Source organism: Danio rerio, chromosome 5 (genome assembly GCF_049306965.1).
Source record: "Danio rerio strain Tuebingen ecotype United States chromosome 5, GRCz12tu, whole genome shotgun sequence".
Taxonomy (NCBI): domain Eukaryota; kingdom Metazoa; phylum Chordata; class Actinopteri; order Cypriniformes; family Danionidae; genus Danio; species Danio rerio.
This window is the reverse complement of record NC_133180.1, coordinates 5,390,453-5,412,500: the sequence shown is the minus strand read 5'-3', so window position 1 is coordinate 5,412,500 and position 22,048 is coordinate 5,390,453. Positions and strand designations below refer to the sequence as shown.

Genomic DNA, 22,048 nt, shown 5'->3' with positions numbered 1-22,048 from the left:
CTGTGCCTTTACTGAATGAGCACTGTGCTGCGTCCCACAGATTGCACTATTATGTTTTTCTCTTCTTCTTCATTCTTTTTTATGTTTTTATGTTTTTTAATCAGTTTTATTATATATATATATATATATATATATATATATATATATATATATATATATATATATATATATATATATTTTTTTTTTTTTTACTTGTTTCTTTTATTCTTGTTTATGTAAAGCACTTTGAATTGCCACTGTGTATGAAATGTGCTATATAAATAAACTTGCCTTGCCTTGCCTACATAGAAATGTTGTGTCAGTGCGTTGTTTGAACTGACTTTGCTTCTCTGGCGAGCATGTGTGGTTTGTGCGTTGTATACGTGTGCAAACAGAATATTGGTCTATTTTGAGCTTTGGCTATGGCACACAATGTGTTCTGCTGTTTTTGTGCTTTGTTTGTCTCTGTAACAAACTGCCCTTGTGTGGCACGAGCCATTGAAATGAATGGGTTTCATATCGCAGTGCTTTCTGTGTCTGCTGTGAAAGTTGCAGAATAGCCCTTTTTCACCTAACACTTTGGTTATTTTTCTCTTTTGGTAAAAAACGGAAAAAGTTAGAACTGTCTGATAATTTTCATCACCTGAAAATTTGGTGCATCCTTTGTGTTAAAGGGCACATAGTTTACCCCTTTTTTATGATTTATTATTAATATTATAGTTCTCCTGAGTGTGCCAGTTTAGGTTCAGCTCAACACACATTTCACATTTGTTTATTATAATGTGTTAAAAAGTGTCAGATTGGGGGCGTTTACACAGTTTGCTGTTTTAGGGGTGTGTTGCTTCACATGAAAATTAGTTTCAGCTTCCCGCCCAACTTAACAAGGGGGCGGAGCCAAAAGCTCCCACTCTCTGTGTTTGCAACAGACAGGCTGACAGACAGAGAGAGAGAAGCTAAGCTAAGCTAGGATTAGCATTCAGCTGTACATGTACGACTTGGACACAGACCAAGCAGAGAGTACACAATCATTTGTGTCTTTGTATAGTTTGTATAGTCTCGGTGTACAAGTGCCGAGCTTGTACACCGAGACTGATAACCACACACACTTAATTAACTTAGCCTGAGGCACCGAATGCGGCGTGACACGGCACACCAGGCACTCTCAGTGACGCGGCAGAAACATGAAGTGTCCCGAATCGTCGCTCTTCGCATTCCAGAACTCCAAACACAGGCCTCCACCAGGGCAAACACAACGGCGCCGCGAAACCCGAAGCTTTGCCAAGTGCACCCCGACAGAAACCCACACCCAGAACTCCGAAACGCACTGCGCCGCGCCACGCAAAAGGTACAAACAATAATTCCGATTAGAGCGATAATGTGGTGAATGTTGATCTTGTGTTGAGCCCAATGAGCCTTGCATCTAAAAATGGAGCAAAGGTGTTCCTTTAGTGACATCACTTTGACTCACGCGCAGAAAATGGCAGATGTGAAACAAGAAACTGAGGTAATGATTGTGGCGCGAGGCTGTCAATCAATATTGGTGGGCGGGGGGACCACTCTCCTACGTAAAGTTGCGGTCGGTCTGAAAACCGCTCCAATTGGTCCACCATTTTTATGTTGCTAAATTGAAAAAAAAAGGACTGTGTGTGTTTATATCACCCCAATATTACAGTCTATACACTATATATACACACGTCTGTCCAAACAGCTTGAAAAGTAGATTTTTCACCATAGGTGCCCTTTAAGTTTACAGCTTTAGGGGACATCTATCTTTTAATTTGCAGCTTAGATCATAAATAGGAGCATTCGCAATTTCTGTGTAAAATTGATATCCTAACAATGACAAATTTTAAATAGAGATGGTTTTTTGCATGCATGCGTTTGTTTTGGAAATATTCAGTTATTTTTTTAGTTTACAGCAAGCAAATGCAATGCACATATACAGTTGAAGTCAGAATTATTAGCCCCCCTTTGATTTTTTTTTCTTTTTTAAATATTTTCTAAATTATGATTAACAGAGCAAGGAAATTTTCGCAGTATGTCTGATAATATTTTTTCTTCTTGGGAAAGTCTTATTTGTTTTATTTCAGCTAGAATAAAAGTAGTTTTAAATTTTTTATTACAATTTTAAGGGCAAAATTATTAGCCCCTTTAAGCTACATTTTTTTTGATAGTCTACAGAACAAACCATCGTTATACAATAACTTGCCTAATTACCCTAACCTGCATAGTGAACTTAATTAACCTAGTTAAGCCTTTAAATGTCACTTTAAGCTGTATAGAAGTGTCTTAAAGAATATCTAGCAAAATATTATTTACTTTCATCATGACAAAGATAAAAAATATCAGTTATTAGAGATGAGTTATTAAAACTATTATGTTTAGAAATGTGTTGAAAAAAAAAACTTCTCTCTGTTAAACCATAAATTGGGGAAAAAATAAACAGGGGGGGGGGGGGACTAATAATTCAGACTTCCAATGTATACATATATTTTTTATGTATTTTGTTAATTCGTGTTATATTAACAAAAAAATCTGCCTGGTTAAAAAAAAAAAAAAAAAAAAAAACAGCATTTAGATTTGAACTGATAACTAGTATCAGTGTTTGGATCTTCATTTCACTTCTATATCTGATTTGGATTGTTACATGTGTGTTAATTAGGAATGCACCGATGTGAAACTAGGCCAAAAACTAAAACTGAAAATGCTTTGTAATAATAATTTATTATTAATTTCATTAAATGACATAAAGTAATCTTGTTGTTCGTCACTGCAACAAACTGCCTTTGTGTGTATCAAGCAGTTAAAATGAATGGGTTTTATATTGCAGTGCTTTCTGCGTCTGGTGTGCAGCATAAGCTGCAGCATAGCCTTTTTTTTCACCTCACATTATTGGTCATATTTCTCTTTTGGTAAAAACTGAAAACCAGTTTTGTCTGATCATTTTTAACACCTAAAAATTCAGTCCATACCTTGTGTCACGTTTTCACCCTTAGTGCCGTGTCCACCAAACTGTTTGTGCAGCTGGTAACAAAAATTTCCTGAGCTTTTGAAAAACACAGATGACTATGAGCTTAGTCTAAAACACACACTAATGATGCGTTCACACCAGACACAGATGAAGAGTTAAGTGCGAGGAATTTACGTGTTAAGTCAATGCAAAATTGTGAATAGACATCCTGCGATGTGATTTGCGCAAATGAGGCGGCGTGGATTGAGTGTTCTGGATGTTTGACGTGCTTAACGCTCGGAAAATCTAAACTTTAGCAGAGATTTGCGCCGCATTAACCAATCAGGAACTTGCTCTTGTAGGGGCATGATTATGACGCAGCACCTGTTGTTGGTGTCTCAAAGAGAAATCTTCCTGCCAGCACCGGATGACAGCTCAGCAAACTGGACTCAGCTCAGTCTAAAGCACTGCTGAAAGCTTCTATCATCTAGGTATAGTTGATGAACTAACAGAGCTCTCAGACACGGCGCCGAATGAATCTATACGTTTTTTCAGCCTTCCTAAAGCACATAAACACAGCTACTCTTTCAATAAAATCCATGTTAGACATTAAGCAATGAAGCTTGAGTTACCGAGCAGACAGAAGCCCTGACCATGACTTGAATCCACATCTATTGTGAAGTGAATTTTACATGCGAACGAAGCAAACTTGACACAGGAATTCCTCGTCTGGTGTGAACATCATTAGCGCCTCGATATGCTATTTTTTTTTAATGCTTCATTTCCATTGACATAAAACCAAAAAACAAACAAACAAACAAAAAATAGCTAGGCTCAAGAAAACAAACTAACAAACAAACTAACAAACAAAACAAAAAAAAAAAAGATTTAGTAGATGTGTGCCCTTATTGGTCAAAACTGTGAATGCTCTTATTTTGGGTTAGGCAATTGTACCATGCTAACAGAGTTTTAAATGTTCTGAATGAATAATACACTTTGTTTTGTCCACTTTGCAAGGCACAAGTAATCAAGACTCTAAACAAATAAGGACAAAGCTTAAATTTAAATCTAAATTTAGTAGCACAAATAAGAATTCTCTTCCTACTTTTATTTGGCTTATAAATGAACCACGGTTTCAGGGACTGATTTAAATAGTTGCAATTGATCTCGTAAATAGGTACATACATAACAACTAAGATACATTTCCCTTTAAACAATGACAGAATTAGCTTTTTTTGCATGAAAAACAAAAACAAAATCCCTTTAAGACGTTCACAGATCTTGCAGGGCACAATTGCAACGCACCCTTTATTTGAAAGTCAGCACTATAAACAGATCAATTGTATTCAGATATATCCAAACGCCTCCATTAATACGCAACAGGTAATGTTTTATAGCACTAATGTAAACTCAAAAATAACAGTTCTTCAAGGTTAAACTTCTTACAGTAACAATGAGTTGACCAGATACAGACGTATAATGCGGCTTCCAGTTCATGTGAATCCTGAATTTGCCATATTTTGTTTTTTTTTTCTAGCATATTCTGTTGCACTTCGTTGTCCACAAAACCCGCAGAGAGTCGCGTCTTCATCATCGACTCATTGCACTTTCATGGTTGTGTATTTGGATATGTATGACTATGAATTTTTAAGACCGTAAGTAAACAATTAATACTTAGCAAACTATAAAACATTGAATTTTTCACAATGTTTCTTTTGCGTCTCTTTTTTTTTGTTTTGTTCTGTTTTGGTGGTGTTACACTGTAAAAAACATCCATAAATTAGCAGTTTTTCGTATTTTGTGATTCATGTTTTGTTGTTTTCCCAGTTTATTTCTGCTTTTGAATTGCATTATGGGAGCTTGATCTTTCTTCCAACAGCTTTTAGCCTTAAAATGTTTTTAAAAAAGTGACTTTTATGTACATTTCTATTAGTTAAACTCCTTAACTGTTGCCCCTACTTTTTTAAGCGCTTTGGTGCATAGATTTAAGCTTAGTCTCACTTTAAAGAACACACTTGTCATATTGCAAGTAAAGTTAAATAAAGTTATGTGGCTTTAGTTTCTAAAAAAAAAAAACAATTATTATATTGCATTAAATATGTATCTTATGAAACCTATTTTAGTTCTTTTTTATCTGAACAAATTATATTCTAGATTTGTAGATATTTCAAAAAAATGAGCTATCATATATATATATATATATATATATATATATATATATATATATATATATATATATATATATATATATATATATAAATTTTGTTTGGCCGCAGTACCAGACGTCACCACCAGTTGACATTCACTTTTCATTGGTTGCCATTTGAGGGCGCCCCTATTTCTTTGTATATTTTGAGATACATCAACCATATATTTTCATACTTTTTACAGTATGTGTAAAGAAAATATAAAACTCTAAATTAGTACGGGGAGTTTGATGGTTTTTGATTTGATTTTAGCATCTAAATTTTTTTTACAAAAACATGCAGATTTCTGTAGCAAAGTAATGCTTTACTAATCTGATGATGATCCCTGTCGCAGATTAATAAATAACTATTGCTCTGTAGTATCTAACAAAAATCGGAAATGTTACGCTTTCAAATAATTGCTTCAAGTTTAGACTGTAATATTATGTTTAAAAAAATGTTTGCGGAAATATGTAGTTCATGATTAGGTTAGGAATTGCAATATAGGGAAGTAAAGCTAAACTTTCCATTATTGGGATGGTGACCAGTATGGGGTTAAAGTGATATATTGTCTGGGTTGATGTTGTATATTACGCTGCAAAAACCTTGTAATAATCTGCCAGTATATGTTCTGTTATTTTACTGACTTATTTCTCTAGATATTATTCCTTACAAATTGTGTCAAACTACTAAAATGTCAATAAAAGTCACTTTGTTTAACTGAGTTGAATTTTCAACATCAAACGTCAACAGAGCAGAGATTAACATCCCATAATGCAATTCACAACATGAAATAAACACTTGTGAATCACACAATGCGCAAACTGTTAATTAACAGACATTTTTATTGTGTATATTGTGCATTTTTCCTTCTAATGCATTGGTGTACTAATGGAAAGTGTTGGGATTTGGTCGGATCATCATGGTGACCTTCTTCAGCGAATAGGATCCTCCGCGAAACTCTGCCCAGTAAACCCCGTCCTGATAGCGGCTGCGGTAATGTCCACCGCGGTACCACACGCCGTTCAGATTAGAGTGAGCACAGGCATTGTACCACCAGCCACCTTTCTGATAGTGCGCACAGTTTCCTGGAGGAGAGAAAATAAAGATTCAATGGTCTATTTCTGCATTTCAGTTATGGAAATTAAAGGCAAAATACCTTAAAAGAAAACTCTAGGTTTTTTTTTTTCTCCCCTAAATAAAAAAAAGTTAAGTTAATTTTGAGAATTATCTTTAATTTTATCTCATATAAATGCATTTTATTTTAAAAATGTTTATCTCTTTTAAAAACTATTTTTTTTATTAGATTAAATGATCTGCCTGTGTGATTTAAAATATTGTGAATGTCAAATACCTAGTATAAACTTAGAGTAGCTCCGCCCACAAGGTTAAATACAACACCTGTGATTACCATTTCAGTATAATTGACATTTAAACTGCCAAAACATGAGTGCTACTCTTCTGCAAATTGGTAATCTCAAAACTAACAATCAAATCAAATCATTTTTATTGTCACATCATCAGCAGCACGTGTGTCAAGATGAGTGAAAAACTTTTCTAACAAGTGCAAAATACAACGACTTTACAAATACAAAATGCATCCAAAAAACAAGACAATACACAATTTTGCAATGTTAACAGTTATATGTAAAAGACAATGAGTAGGTGTACACATAGTCTCACTGTTGGTGGAAAATTTTTGTAGACACAAAAAAAAAAAGAGTAAATGAAACTCTTCTAAATTTTAAACTAAATGATGATTAAACTTTATAAGGGGCTGTTTGCCTATCGCATATTTTGTGCCTAGAGATTTGTTATTTCCAGTAGAGGCGTGTGCCTTGTGCATGCAAAAGAGGGAGCGATGTGCACATGTTTTCCAGGCGCATCAAGATGAAAACATGTTAAGTTCTTCAAATGCTGTGACTGCACTTTGAGTATTTTTGAGGAATATACACGTTTCAAAAATAACGATAGACTAATTACCTCAGACAAATTCAGAGCATCCAAACAGTGGAAACATATTTTCTCCATAAATAAAGCTTGTATCAGAACTGTAGCAAGTGTTTGTCATCTTCCGAGAAAACAGCCTAGCAATGAGTGTACTTCACCCAAACACTGCAGTGCAAACACCTAGGATTACTTTTATTGTCAACATTTCCCCCTCTTAATTAAATCCCATGCACTAGCACACTGGTAATTACAATGTATGAATTACTGGGAATTATTAACCAGGTTACATCAACACAATTCCTATATTTTGTTCCAAAAAAAAAAGAAAAACATTTAATCAACTTAATCTTTTACAAACATAAGTGGCTTAAACATAAAACAAATAGATTGTCTAAATAAATGACAAGAATTGTGTTGTTTCAGCTCATTTAAAACAAGTAGTTTGAACAAACCGCAAAACTAATTTTTTGATTGTACCTCACCCAAACACTGCAGTGTTCTTTCATTTTCTCTGTTAACAAACTTGTATCAGAGCTGCAGCAATGGTTTGTCATTCTCTGTGAGAAAACTGTGATAATCACCTAGCAACGACAGACGCTATGGCAGCGTGAGTGCAAAGTGCTTTGGAATTGGTGAAGGAAGTGACACCCCTTGCACTTTCCACATGGTTTTAGACATGAAATGTGAACAGCCAGCTTGATCTCACGAGGAAACGTATTTTAACCCCACCCATAACCCCAACCGTCATTTGTTGATGAGCAAATCATACTAAATGGTACGAATTAGATCGTACACACTCATACGAATTAGCCACTGCATCAAAAAGTTACAAATTGCAGTGAGATGGCGTTGGAACAGCCCCAAAGTCTTTTTCTTAACTTACAGTAAAACACCTAAGGTTACTTTCATTGTCAACATTTCCCCTTCTTAATTAAATCCTACACAAAGCATGCTAGGAATTACAGTGTTTGTCATTTATTGAATTACTGGGAATTATTAATCAGGTTACATCGACACAATTCCTATATTTTGTTCCAATGCAAAAAAACAAACAAACAATTAATCAACTTAATATTTCACAAATATAAGTGGCTTAAACATAAAACAAATATATTGTCTAAATAATTGACAAGAATTGTGTTGTTTCAGCTCATTTAAAACAAGTAGTTTAAAAAAGGAGCAACAGTATTTTTATCATAATTTGAGTGAGCCTCTAAATGCTCGTATTTTCTACTAAAATGAGGGTCTTTTAATTATTTTTTTTGTTCATTTTTCAAAGGCTAAACATGAACATAAGAGGTTGAGAAAATACTAATTTTAGAAAAAAAATTCAGATGTCACTTAGAGGATTTTGCATCTGAACTCTTCATATGTTGTCCAGGACATGTGCAGGCTTGTAAAAAAAGATCAGGGGCCTCATGCATCAACGCTGCGTACGCACAAAAACTTTGCGAACGCCAGGTTTCACGCTCAGAATCTCTCACGTTTGGATTTACTAACGGTGAAATGAATGTGGGAATGTGCGCAGCTCCACGCCAACTTCATGCCTGGCGTTCGCACAGTTTTTGTGCATGTCTGTTTTATTTCCATGGACGACTCCTAGAGGGAGTTGTGTTAAATTCCTCTCTACAAAGTGTCTTTGAGCCGTGCAATGGCAGCTGTATGAGACGGGTTCATCTAGCAGGTATGTAAGGTTTCTATACCATACAGTTGACCAGCTAAACATTAAAGCACAATTTGCAGCGGTCGCCTGTTTTCCCAATCTAATCAGAGCTATCTACCGCACACACATTGCTATAAAGACACTATCTGAAGATGAATTTGCATGCGTGAATCAGAAACATTTCCATTCAATAAATGTGCAAATAAAATATGATGCACAGACTTATTAATGATTCCTACTTGTCTTCCTCGAGATAAATAGTTAAAAAAGTCTAAATAGTTAAATAAATAGATAAATAGTTAATAAAAATCTGATATGTAGCGGGGAAAAAAAAGAAGAATGAGTTCATCAGACGCTGGATTCGAACCGAGTTCATGCTCGAACTTGTCAAAACATGATGACATGCATTTTCTAGCTGCGCCACTCAGACTGTTAGGGGCACTACAACATTTTGCATGTATGCATCTCTTTTTTTAAATTCACTCAGTGCGATGTTCAGACCCAACTGTGTTAACCGCATCAGCTAAACTCTCCCACTCTATTTTTTTCTTTTGTTGATAATTCCGGAGGACAAACTTGCAAATAACACCACTTTTCTCCGGTCTACCTCCGAAAGCAGCACCTCCAATTCACATTTTGTTCAAAGTTTCTCTTTTTGCTTGCTTTTGCCTTTGCTTTTTCTTTGGGTTTTGCCAAAGTAGAGTCATTAGCATATTCATACGGGGGAGGAGACAGGGAGGGGTTTTGTGCTCGTGCATGTTGCGCTCTGTTTCACCTTCATTGGGATGTACAAAAGAATATGCGTGGGATTTGGCGTACGCAGTGTTTCATACATCTGAATTTTTCAGCGTACGTAATGTTTTAGTATGATTTTCATGCAAGTCTTCGTACATGAGGCCCCTGGTTATGAGCAGTTTGTGTATTTTGTGATTCACTAATGTTTTCTGTTTATTTATTGTTGTGAATTGCATTATGGGATGTTGGTCTCTGCTCTGTCCTCTTTTAATGTTGTAAATTCAACTCTACAGTTTAACAAAGTGACTTTTATTGACATTTTAGTCTTTTAAAATAATATAATGTTTAAGAAATAATATGTAGAAAAATAAGTCTTTGGGGTAACAAAAAATGTGCTGCAGTTTATTACAAGGTTCCTGTAGCGTAATATACAACTCCAACCCAGACAACATAACACTGCAAACTATCAAACATGTTCACAAAAGTCACTTTTTCCAATTTTTCAAGGTTAAAAGTTGTTTGAAGAAAGATCAAGCTCCCATAATGCAACTCAAAAGCAGAAAACAGTTAGGAAAAATAACCAATCACAAAATACTGAAAACTGCTGATTTTGGGATATGGCAAGACTGATACCTGTGTAAGCGTCATGATCTCGGTCCAAGGTGGTGAACTGTTTCCCATTGTGCCAGGTCATTGAATCGCCAGCGTTGCCATGATAACGACCCACCCTCATCTTGTAGAAATCTGCCTCTGGTTCCAGGCGGAAGCTGGCGTACTCAGCGAAGGTCTTGCGGCCGCTCCAGTCCTCCAGCGTCACCAGCAGTTTATAGTTGCCCTGATTGGTCAGCCAGTAGATGTTCTCCAGACCCAGCCAGTACTCACCATCAATGTTCCCAAACCCTTGCTGAGAGACAAATGAGATCATCAGACCAGCTCTCAAAAACGTTACAGTTATGGATCATTTAATGTTAGGAATAGGGTTGGGTACCAAAATATGTAACCAGTATGCACCAGACCGAATCAGCATATGACTTTCGCTGCCTAATTTCAGTGCCACTAATGTTCTTGTTGCTTAGATATAGAAGGCAATGCGTGCAGTATGGCGGCGCATCCCTTCATCAACACGCATGATCGCGTTCATCTAATTAGCTTAAACTAAGCCTTCTAATGTATGGCTATACATTAGCAATGAGACACAGCAATGTAAAGCAGATGCTTTACAAAAGTTGCGTGTAAAGACTGATTTATACTTCTGCATCAAGCGCACGCATAAGCTACAGCGCAGCCTACGCGTCGTCGCATTGCCCTACGCCGTGGCCGTTGGACGTCGCTGACGTGCACCTCTCAAAAGATGTAACTACATGTCGCATAGACGCGTAGCACAAGCTCTGTGATTGGTCGGCTTGGTAGCGCTGACAAGTCTGGGCGGGACCGATAGAGTGATTATTTGCAAGTGTGGAGTCCCGTGAAGGAGCTCCGGATGTAAAGTTTTGTTTTGTGTTTACCTCATAGTTAAAGTTGTTGCCCGTCTGCCGGTTCCTGCTTCAAAATGAGCGAGTTTGAGCCACTTGTACATCCAGCAAGTGTTCAGAACAAACCAAACAGCAGCGAAGAAACTCGACACAGAGGAACATAAATACCTCACTGCCAGCTAGTGTTTCGGAAGTGTTAATACAGAACAACTGAGACGGCGTACAGAAGTATAAATGCATAGCTACACTCGTTGCATGCGCCATGGGTTACACCGGTCACTTGACGCAGAAGTATAAACCATGCTTAAGGGGGGAAACACATCAAACTAATGAAACATTTGTGGCTTGAGACATCATCATCAGGCACTTTCACTGACTATGTTTACATGGACACCAAAACTCTGATTTAAATTTGATTTAGACAATACTCTGATTAAGAGTCGACCATGTAAACTGAGATTTTTGATTACCTTAAAGGACCAAAGACACCCGAGTCACAAGATGTGGAGGTTTTTTCTCTCCATTCGGGGTTCGTTATCAAACTACATTAAAACTACACTTTCAGCAGTCCTAACTTAATAATCACGTCCGATACCTCAGTTTGTCACGGGCATGCAAGAAATGTTCCTGAATGAAAGTGAAAGTCAATTCTACAAATTAAAAATGAAACTCCCGAAATTACACTTTCCTATAGTCAAAGCAAGTAAAAAAAAATGTCTATGTTATAAATGCATATAAAAAACAGTCAGGAAAAATATTTTTATGCAAATTCGGTCCACAAGTTCACATATTTGGACATCATTTTCTCTAAAAGTACATCATATCAAAAGATAATACTTTGATTTCTATTCTAATTAGGTTCCAATAAGCTCAAATAGCAATAAAAAATAAAAAATGCATTTAAAAAAACACCTTGGGCCTTAAAGGGTCTATTTTAACTATTAGCCCTGCTGGTAATCTAGAGGATTTAGGCGAACACAGCAGCACGGCGATGTGTCTAAATGTGAACGAACTCCTGATAGAAGACAACGTCCGCCATTCTCCAATTCTCGTACTGCGCTCCCGACTAAAATGCTTGCTGCACACAAACAGCTTTGCTGTATCGACCCTGATGGGATCGAAGGGGAAAACATGCAACAAACCCAGTGGATCATGCAAACAAACACATATGAGCCTTCATGAGCAGCTAAATACTGTGTGCCGTAGGTCAGTATCTCACAGCTTGGCACTGGCAGGTCTGCCTTGCCTTCGGAAAGCACATGCAGTCATGAATAATTACTCCGCTATGAATAATAATGAGAAACCGATGCGTCATCATTGCACTAGCAGTACTGCGCTACGTCACCGATTTTGATCCGCCCCAAAAATCAGTTTAAACCCGGAAGCTGAAATTAACTGACAAAAGCTCAAAATTATCCAGTTTTCCCCACAATTAAAGCTGACAGGTGCTAACATCGTCTTAACTGATGCTCAACACACACACATCTGTTAAAATCTAAAAAAAAAGTACTCAAGGGTTTCGTGAACTTTTAAGAGGTTAAGGCAAATTACTCCATAACTGATGTCCATGTATACGTAGTCACAAGCCCCAACCCTTAAAAAAAGGTGTTCCCTGGTTTTGATATAAGCCTTTCCACAGTATAGTATAGTAAGCTAATGTGATGCTAATTGCGTAATGCAAATCTTTAATTCATGCTAACAAACAAATGATCAAAAGAAATATATTAATGCAATTCAATTCAAATATGTAAAATATGAATTGACATATTCTTTAAACTTTAAGTATATTGTTCAACTATAATTATTTTTTGTCAAATAATTTTGGGGCTTTAAAGTATCAGTCCAGGCATTGTTTTGGCACTGGTACTGTTTTAAAAGCATCGATTTAACACTGGTATCGAAAAGACCACAAACCATATCCAACCCTAGTTAGGAGTATAGTTGCTTACATTAATTTTTCATCTTTCTTTCTTTCTTTCTTTCTTTCTTTCTTTCTTTCTTTCTTTCTTTCTTTCTTTCTTTCTTTCTTTCTTTCTTTCTTTCTTTCTTATTTATTTATTTATTTATTTATTTATCTATTTTATCTCTTTCTCTCCTACTTAATCTATTTCTCTATTTCTCTCTCTCTTTCTTTCCTCCTTTCTTTTTTATTTCTTTATCGCTCTATCTCTTTCTATTTCTTTTTTATTTGTATGCATTTTCCTTTATCTTTACCTTTACCTTTACCTTTATTTTTTTTTCTTTATCGGTTTAATTTTAGCTTTTTTATTTATTTCAATTTAGTGTTTTGGGGTGTGAATATTAAATGTGTTATTTCTGTTAGTTTCGTAAAGTAACAACATTGCATTTGTTTGTATAAATATTGTTTGTAATATACGTCTGTTTTGTAAAATATATCAACAGCTAAGGAAAAATATCTTTTTAATGAATAATTTTCAGTTTGAAGATTTAGTGAAGTCATTAGGTGTGTTTAAGCATAAAGTTGGTAAAATGTTAATATTTGTTTTATTTTTTAAATTGACTTTTTATACAAACACATGGCATTAATTTATCACTTAAAAAAAATATATTAATTTCCAGTATTATGTCTAACCATACTAAAATGACTGAAAGGTGAAGTCTCTTGTTGCACATAGTTTGATTCAGACTTAATCAGCTCGTTCTAGTTTTAAATGCTCTCTGTCAGATCCTGGATTTTGGCAGAAAGTGAGATTGAAATGAACTCCAACAGTTTGCATGTGTTTGTGTTTAGCCGTCTCAGCATCAGGAGTCATCATTCGTTCAGAGGAAACAGGTCTGAACACGGTCTCAAACACCTGAGAATGAACGTAACTAGCTGTCGGTGGACATTAATTACATCTTACGTCAAGCAGAAATCAGTTCAACACTTAATATAGCGTCAGGAAACAGGAACAGAACGTATTGGTGCATGTGAGAAATCAGCTAAAGATTTTCTCCAGACGTCTGCTGCATGACTCTGTTTAAAGACAGAATTCAACCAAAAAACACACTTCTGATGTTATTTCCTTGAGCTGTTCCCAATGCCAAATGCGGATGGTTTTTTTCCATGGAAAACAATAAAGAAATTTTTTTAGAATCTTTACGCAACATTAACCGTTGCATTCAGATTGAAAAGTTGCGTGTTGACGGATCATGCAAAGTGAGATCACTGATGCTGAATGCCAGATTATATTGTTTTTACATCGTTACAGATGTGCTGGTTTATGAACTGGTAACACTTTCAGAAGCTACAAATAATTAGCCGTTTATAATAATTGTGGAAAAGCACGACGATGAGCATAAACGGAAAAATGTGATAAATAACGCACGCTTTTATACTTACAGATTGGAGGTTGTCAAGTATTCATAATGCTCTTTGTGATAAATGATCATACATAATTGTAAATAATAATCTAAAATTATTTGTAGATTTTTGATTGTATGTACATTTTATGTGTGTGTGTGTGTGTGTTTATACATACAATATTTACATAAATACACACGGTACACATATTATACAAATAAAATACAAACGTTTATCTTCGATAATCAATAAACAATAAACGATGATTAATTGTTTGACGCCACTATTATAGATATACATGCTTTGTAATGCATATTTATTTAATAAAGTATTAATGCAGTATACCATCTATTGTAAAGTTAGCCATGAAGACTTGCAATGGGGATTTCTTTGTATTTATTTATTTGCATGTTTATTCACCTGCTTTTTCGCTTGCCTATTTACTTACTTGCTTACTTAATTACTTGCTTGCTTACTGATGTGTTTGCTTTCTTATTTACTTTCTTGCTTGCTTGCTTATTTACTACTTTCTTGCTTGCTTATTTAGTTATTTGCTTGCTTTTTACTTATTTATTTACTTGTTTACTTATTTACTTATTTACTTTTTTTACTTGCTTATTTATTTACTTTCTTTTGTTGCTTATTTACTTATTTAATTGTTTACTTATTTACTTACTTTCTTGCTTATTTACTTATTTAATTTCTTATTTACTTTTTTACTTGTGCACTTATTTACTTATTTACTTATTTTCTTATTTACTTACTTTCTTGCTTTCTTATCTACTTTACTTGCTTACTTATTTACTTGCCACGTATTTGCTTGCTTGCTTACTAATTTACTTGCTTGCTTATTTATTTTCTTACTTCCTTATTTACTTATTTACTTCCTTGTTGCTTTCTTATTTACCTGTTTTACTTGCTTATTTATTACCTTCTTGCTTGCTTATTTACTTATTTATTTACCTGTTTACTTATTTATTTATTTTCTTATTTACGTTTTTACTTGCTTATTTACTTTCTTGCTTACTTGCTTATTTACTCGTTTACTTATTTACTGACTTTCTTGCTTGCTTGCTTATTTACTTTCTTGCCAACTTGCTTGTTTACTTACTTTCTTGCTTTTTTACCTATTTAGTTGTTTACTTATTTACTTATTTTCTTATTTACATGCTTATTTACTTTCTTACTTGCTGTTTACTTGCTTATTTACTTTCTTGCTTATTTACTTGTTTACTTATTCATTTGTTTATTTTTTTACTTATTTACTTACTTGCTTTTTTACTTTGTTTGCTTATTTACTTATTTACTTGCTTGTTTGCTTAATTACTTACTTTCTTGCTTATTTACTTTACTTGCTTGCTTATTTACTTATTTATTTGCTACTTATTTGCTTGCTTAATTACTTGCTTGCTTATTTACTTACTTTCTTACTTTTTTTTACTTATTTACTTCATTGCTCACTTTCTTATTTACTTATTAATTTACATTATTGCTTACTTGCTTATTTACTTGTTTACTTATTTACTTTTTTTGCTTATTAAATTATTTTCTAACTTATTTACTTGTTTACTTATGTAATTATTTACGTTCTTATTTACTTGTTTTTGTATTTACTTATGTACTTTCATACTTATTTGCTTGCTTGCTTATATACTTATTTTCTTGCTTACTTATTTTTGTATCTGCTTGTTTATTCACTTACATACTTGCTTACTTAGTTGCCTACTTATTTACTAGCCGGCTTACTTGTTTATTTATTTGCTTACTTCTATTGTATTCGTTCATTCAGAAAGCATTTTCAGAGCCTTGTGGATATTTATTCATTAAGATTCCTCCTGACCCTGGCTCTTTCCGTCTGGTCCTGATTTTAGTCCTGATGACATGGACGGAGTGTTTTTTGTCAGGCGTTGTGTTTTTGTGGACAAAGCCTTGGAAAAGCCCTGGCCCTTGTTTGAAACCCTTGCCCAGCTTGCATAACAAAATTCCACTGCCATTAAAAAGCAATATTCTGCATGAATTCAGAACTCAGAAAAAACATCGCCGTTTGCTGAGAGAACATGACCGCTTGAAACATTTATGCATGTAGTCATCTACATTTCTCCAAGCACGAACAGCAATGTGTGATTCATTACTTTAACTAACCACGACACACTGGAGATCTGCCATTCAGTGACGTCTGCGTGCGTGACATCAGTATGGACACTTTATGCATGTATTTGCATGATGTATTTGTTGACATTGGCTGTGTTATTATCCAAAGATATGAGTTAGACTGGAATTCCACATAAAACATTTGTGAATTAAGCAACGTTTCCATCTAATGAGTCAAAGAGAACACAATCATCACTTCCTGATAAACTGACACCAAATATCAGACAGAGCATTGTAGTTTTGTGCATTCGAAGAAGCCACTGTAGTCTTCTCTAATAAATGAGTTGCGCCTCAGAAAACGAGGACAAAATGCAGTAAATGAAATGTGGTGGCTTTTAGAGGTGTGAGACACTCTTTGGGAGCACAGAGAGATGCTTAAGACAGTTATGGAGGGAGGAATAATATAATAATAATAGTGAACCACTGTGATGGCAGACTTTAGCTGAGGGATTTTAAAGTGAGCAAAACAACATTTACAACAAGTCTCAAACTCAATTCCTTAAGGGCGGCAAGTCATGATTATAAAGGGTAAATGACAGTGTTATGAACACTATTTCAAGTAAAATGTTGCCTATTTTTTATGCCATATTTTAAAATGCAGATTAATAAATGCAGGAGGAGGGAAACACAGCTAGTGAGCGAACATGACTTTCTGACCTTATATGTCTCCCAGTTTCTGAAGAAGTTGACGGATCCGTCCATGCGTCTCTGAATGACGGTCCAGCCGCCGGGGTCGTGTCTCTGATCACACCAGACCTGCATCAGTTTGTTGGTGTTTTCTGGCTTCAGCAGGAACATGCCGCTGTTGCTGTGTCCTTCCTCTAGAGCCTGCAGACAGTCCTTAAACGGCCCTGTTTACAAAGCAAACACATGTAATATTATAGCCAGAACTCTTAGCCCTCTGTATATTTTTCCTTAATTTCTGATTTTTTTCAACACATTTCTAAACATAATATTTAAATAACTGATTTCTAATAACTGATTTCTTAAATTTTTGCCTTGATGACAGTAAATAATATTTTACTAGATATTTTTTCAAGATAGTATTCAGCTTAAAATGACTGCATTTATTTTTTTTCATTTTTTAAAAGTGATGTGTTAATTCTGCAACAGAGAGCTTTACAGGGTTAAAGGCCTAACTAGGTTAATTAGAGTAAAGTTAGGGTAATAAGGCAAGTCATTGTATAACAGTGATTTGTTTTATTGACTGATAATTAGGCTGGCTTGAGAAAATAAGCCAGACTATTGAAATCCTATTTTTCTTCTGAGCCTAAAAATCAAACTTTATCTCCTCCTAGAGCTTTAGAGCTATGACCACCAAACTCACGCCAGACCTCCAAACTGGTCTGACTCGGTGTGCTATATCTTTTCCGACTAATCCGACTTTTGGTTTTTCAAAAAATGTCCTGGGACCGTTGGAAAAATCCCATAGACTTAACATTGGACCAAACTTTGTGAGCTCATAACTCTGCGTCAGACTGTCACACAGACTTCTAGCTGGGCTCATTTAACTCAGACTACCTAACTGCCAATAACTGATGAGCTTTTAACTTTTTGGCCACGCCCTAGCAACAACTTTTGGGACCCTAGAAACTGTCCCATAGACTTCTATTCAAAAGACTGTCATTGACTTTACATTGGATCAAACTTTATGAGCTCATAACTCTACATCAGACTGTCCAACAGACTAATGGCTGAGCTCATTTAACTCAGTCTAGCCAGCAGCCAATCACTGATGGCCTTTTAACTTTCTAGTCACACCCTAACAACCAGATACTAAACCCTAGCAACTGTCCCGTAGACTTCCATTGCAAGTGACTGTCATTGACTTAACATTGAATCTATCTATCTATCTATCTATCTATCTATCTATCTATCTATCTATCTATCCATCCATCCATCCATCCATCCATCCATCCATCCATCCATCCATCCATCCATCCATCCATCCATCCATCCATCCATCCATCCATCCATCCATCCATCCATCCATCCATCCATCCATCCATCCATCCATCCATCCATCCATCCATCCATGCTTTTTCAAACAGTTTTAAACTAAATAAACTATTACCAACAGGCTTTCTCAAGCCAGCCTCAACGTTTGTCTTGGCAAACTTTAATTAACTAGTTAAAATCTAATGTTTGTTATGTAAAATGTTCTATTTTTATGCATTTATTTTTGTTTTGTCTTATTTTATGTTACTTTTATCTATGTTGAATCTAGTTTGAAATAGCCGGAAGTTGCTGAACTGGCAGTAAATAAACATTTTTTTCCCGAAAAAAAATATGGTATCACTTCACAATTGTAACATTCAACACTGGCAACAGAGTTAAGGATAGAAAATGGAGTGTCAGGTAAAGGTCACAACAGGAACAGACAGAAGCATGCAGGCAATCCAAGAGTAGTCGGGGTCACGGGCGAAGAGATCAGTAGGCGGCAAACAACATAAAACAATAGACAAGACGAGAGTCTGAAACTCGGCAAGGCAAGACAATGGAACGCTTCATAGTGCCACAAAGGGAAAACAAGACTCAGCAAAGTGTATGTGCGAGTGAGATGCATATATAGTCCTACATCAGTCTATCATGAGCCATGAGGTTCCAGTGGTGTGTGCGCAATCACTAGAAATCTGCTGCATTGTAGTATAATATTTATAGTCCAGTTCAGTGACGTGTAGTTCTCCAGCGATCTGCAACTGCTCGATCGCCGGTGATTGTGACAACACAGTTGTATTAGTTATTGTTAGTTAATGCATTTACCTACATAAACAAACATTAAACAATACATTCGTTACAGGATTTGTTAATAATTGTTAGTGTTAGTTAATGAAAATACAGTTATCCATTGTAAGTTCATGTTAACACATGGTGCATTACCTAATGTTATCAAGCATGTATTTGGATTTTAATAAGGCATTGGTAAACATTGAACTATGATTTAGAAATTGTCTACATGTATTTCATCACTTGGAAAATATACATTAAAAAAATATATAAAAAACAGTACCACAGGAGTACCACTGTGTGTATATATATATATTATGTTTTCACAGTATGCCTGATAATATTTTTTTCTTCTGGAGAAAGTCTTATTAGTTTTATTTCGGCTAGAATAAAAGCAGTTTTTAATTTTTTAAAAAACATTTTAAGGTCAATATTATTAGCCCCTTCAGGCAAATTTTTTTTTCCGATAGTCTACAGAACAAACCATCGATATACAATAACTTGCCTAATTACCCTAACCTGCCTAGTTAATCTAATTAACCTAGTTAAGCCTTTAAATGTCACTTTAGGCTGTATAGAAGTATAGATTTTTTGTATAAATTTGACTTAATATTGAAAAATATCTAGTTAAAAATTATTTACTTCAGGGGGACTAATAATTCTGACTTTAACTGTATATATATATATATATATATATATATATATATATATATATATATATATATATATATATATATATATATATATATATATATAATTGAGATTCTTTATATGTATTGCACAATACTTCAGTGGGTTTATTGTTTATTGTGACATGCTTTGATGGTTATTCTTTAAAGCATCTCTGAATTTCTAATCAGTTGAGATGTGTTTAGAATCTGCTGTCAATTACATCTGTGCATCACTATCTTTAAATCCAGCTGTTTCTGAAACAGCTGATTGAGTTTGATTGACTAAGAGAACAGAATGAAGAAAGAGAGTCGGTTATGAGCAAAGCCTGTGTCCAGGACCTCCAGGAGCTGGCTTTGTTTGCTGAAAATAATGTTTTCTGTTGAGCTTGATGCACCCCAGATGTGTTGAGCCTACTGGAATTCAGTTGTTGTCAGATGTTGCATATTTTCTGAGAGTATTGTATGCAGTAGATTGTAAAAAAAAATTTTTTCACCACTGACCACATAGCATTAAAGCACCGTCTCACTGACCGCACTCATGAAGTCACTGTAGCCATGACTAGGGTTAAACAATACTGGGCAAATATGCATTGATGTTAAACATATTTCTTATGATATACGTATCTATTATATTACTATAGCTATTTCATCAGCAAATTTACATTTAGGGCTCTATTTTGACGGTCCGTGCGCAGAGCGCAAAATGCAGGGCGCAAACGCTTTCAGGGCGTGTCAGGACGTCTTTTTGCTAATTTTAGGACGGGAAATCTGCTTTGCGCCGTGGCGCATGGTCTAAAAGGGTTGAGTTTATTTTCTTAATGAGTTATAGGTGTGTTTTGAAAATAAACCAATTACAGTCTCATCTCCCATTCCCTTTAAGAGCCAGCTGCGTCGCGCCAAGAGCGCATTCGCTATTTACAGGACGCAAAGTAAGTCTAAGTGAAAAAAATGAGCATTTCACAAGCAAACAGTTAACAGGTTTTTTTTTTTTTTTTACAGAAAACTGTTAAACAGAGCATCTACTGCGTGAGAATGAGAGATAATGGATCTACTTTCACTTTCGCTCTTGGATAGGGAAACCTTTATGCACAGACATCAGTCTATAAATAAATACTTTTGTTTGTTAAGCGCAAATATTCGTTTCAAAACTATTACTAAATTCAGTTCTAATTTCCAGCAAACGAATAAATGAATAATAATAACAAAATGTGCTCAAAAACCTGAGTTCTATCCTAAAACACATGCTGTGCCCCATATGGTCTAAAACCTGACAGGTGGGCAAATCTAAGCTTGTTTTTAATCAAACAAATATAAATATGGATATAATAAATAATACTGCTAATAGTAATAACATTATACAAAAGCAAATTGTTATGAATGAACTGAATAAGCCTCCTGAGATGAAGAAGACATAAAAGCAGTGATTTTTCATATTTATGTAGGCTAGAAAATAATATGTCTTGTAATATTTTAATCCTTTATATTTATATTCTATATCTATTCTTATTATATCCTATATATATCCTTAATATTTACATTTTTTCATATGTAAAGATATTTGCCTATTGCTCTCTTGTGCGTATTAAGCAGTGTGTAAGCGAGGTGCAACTCTGTGCCGGAGTTTAGACCGGGTTAGTTTTGGTCTAAATAAAAATCTATTATATTTTCTCAAAATATCAACGCGCCAGCGGTCCACCTCAGAACGCCTTCCTTTTTAGACCAGAACGCCTATGGGCGCACAAATGAGCGCTTATGCATTTGCTATTTAAACAGCGTAGCGCAACACCTCAAAACGACTCTTGCCCCAAGCTGAAACTACCAAAAGACTACTGCGCCATGCCTTGCATCACACTGCGCCGGGTGTATGATAGGGCCCTTAGTCATTAAGCAGATGCTTTTGACACAGACGAATGAAGAATGCCAATCAAAGTGTTTCTGCAGACTGCTTTAATCAAGTGTGATTATAAAAAAAGAAATTCATTATATTTTTTACTATTAGAAGATGGTTATATTCACACAATGCTGCCACACAACTGTGTTTAAACCACTTATAAAAGTGATTTTTGCATAATAGGTGCCCATTAAAGCATTTCAGTTAATCTCAATGGAGCCTAAAAAATAAAAGGGTTCTGTTTATAAATGAATAAAATAAGCATGCAGCTTGTACATCAGCGATAAAGATAGACTTCAGCGAGTCAGGCCAGATTGTTATCATACTAATAGTGAACTGTATCATACTCTAATTAATGTGAGGGATTAT

General features: G+C 35.1%; 2 protein-coding genes across 7 annotated transcripts in view; one reads left to right on the top strand and one right to left on the bottom strand.

Moving 5' to 3' along the window:
- The window catches only part of LOC101882086 (ras-specific guanine nucleotide-releasing factor RalGPS1-like), a 325,318-nt gene that overhangs the window by 141,668 nt on the left and 161,602 nt on the right, over positions 1–22,048 (top strand). The gene's annotated exons all lie outside the window — the stretch shown is intronic.
- The window catches only part of angptl2a (angiopoietin-like 2a), a 36,485-nt gene continuing 18,641 nt past the window's right edge, over positions 4,205–22,048 (bottom strand). The window contains exons 3-6 of one of the 3 annotated variants that reach the window (XM_005168602.6): positions 17,048–17,241; positions 10,097–10,367; positions 5,312–6,203; positions 4,205–5,109 (exon numbers count right to left, since the gene is read on the bottom strand). In XM_005168602.6, the coding sequence (XP_005168659.1) occupies positions 6,004–6,203; positions 10,097–10,367; positions 17,048–17,241 (665 nt within the window). In that variant the 3' untranslated portion in view covers positions 4,205–5,109; positions 5,312–6,003. 3 annotated transcript variants of the gene reach the window in all.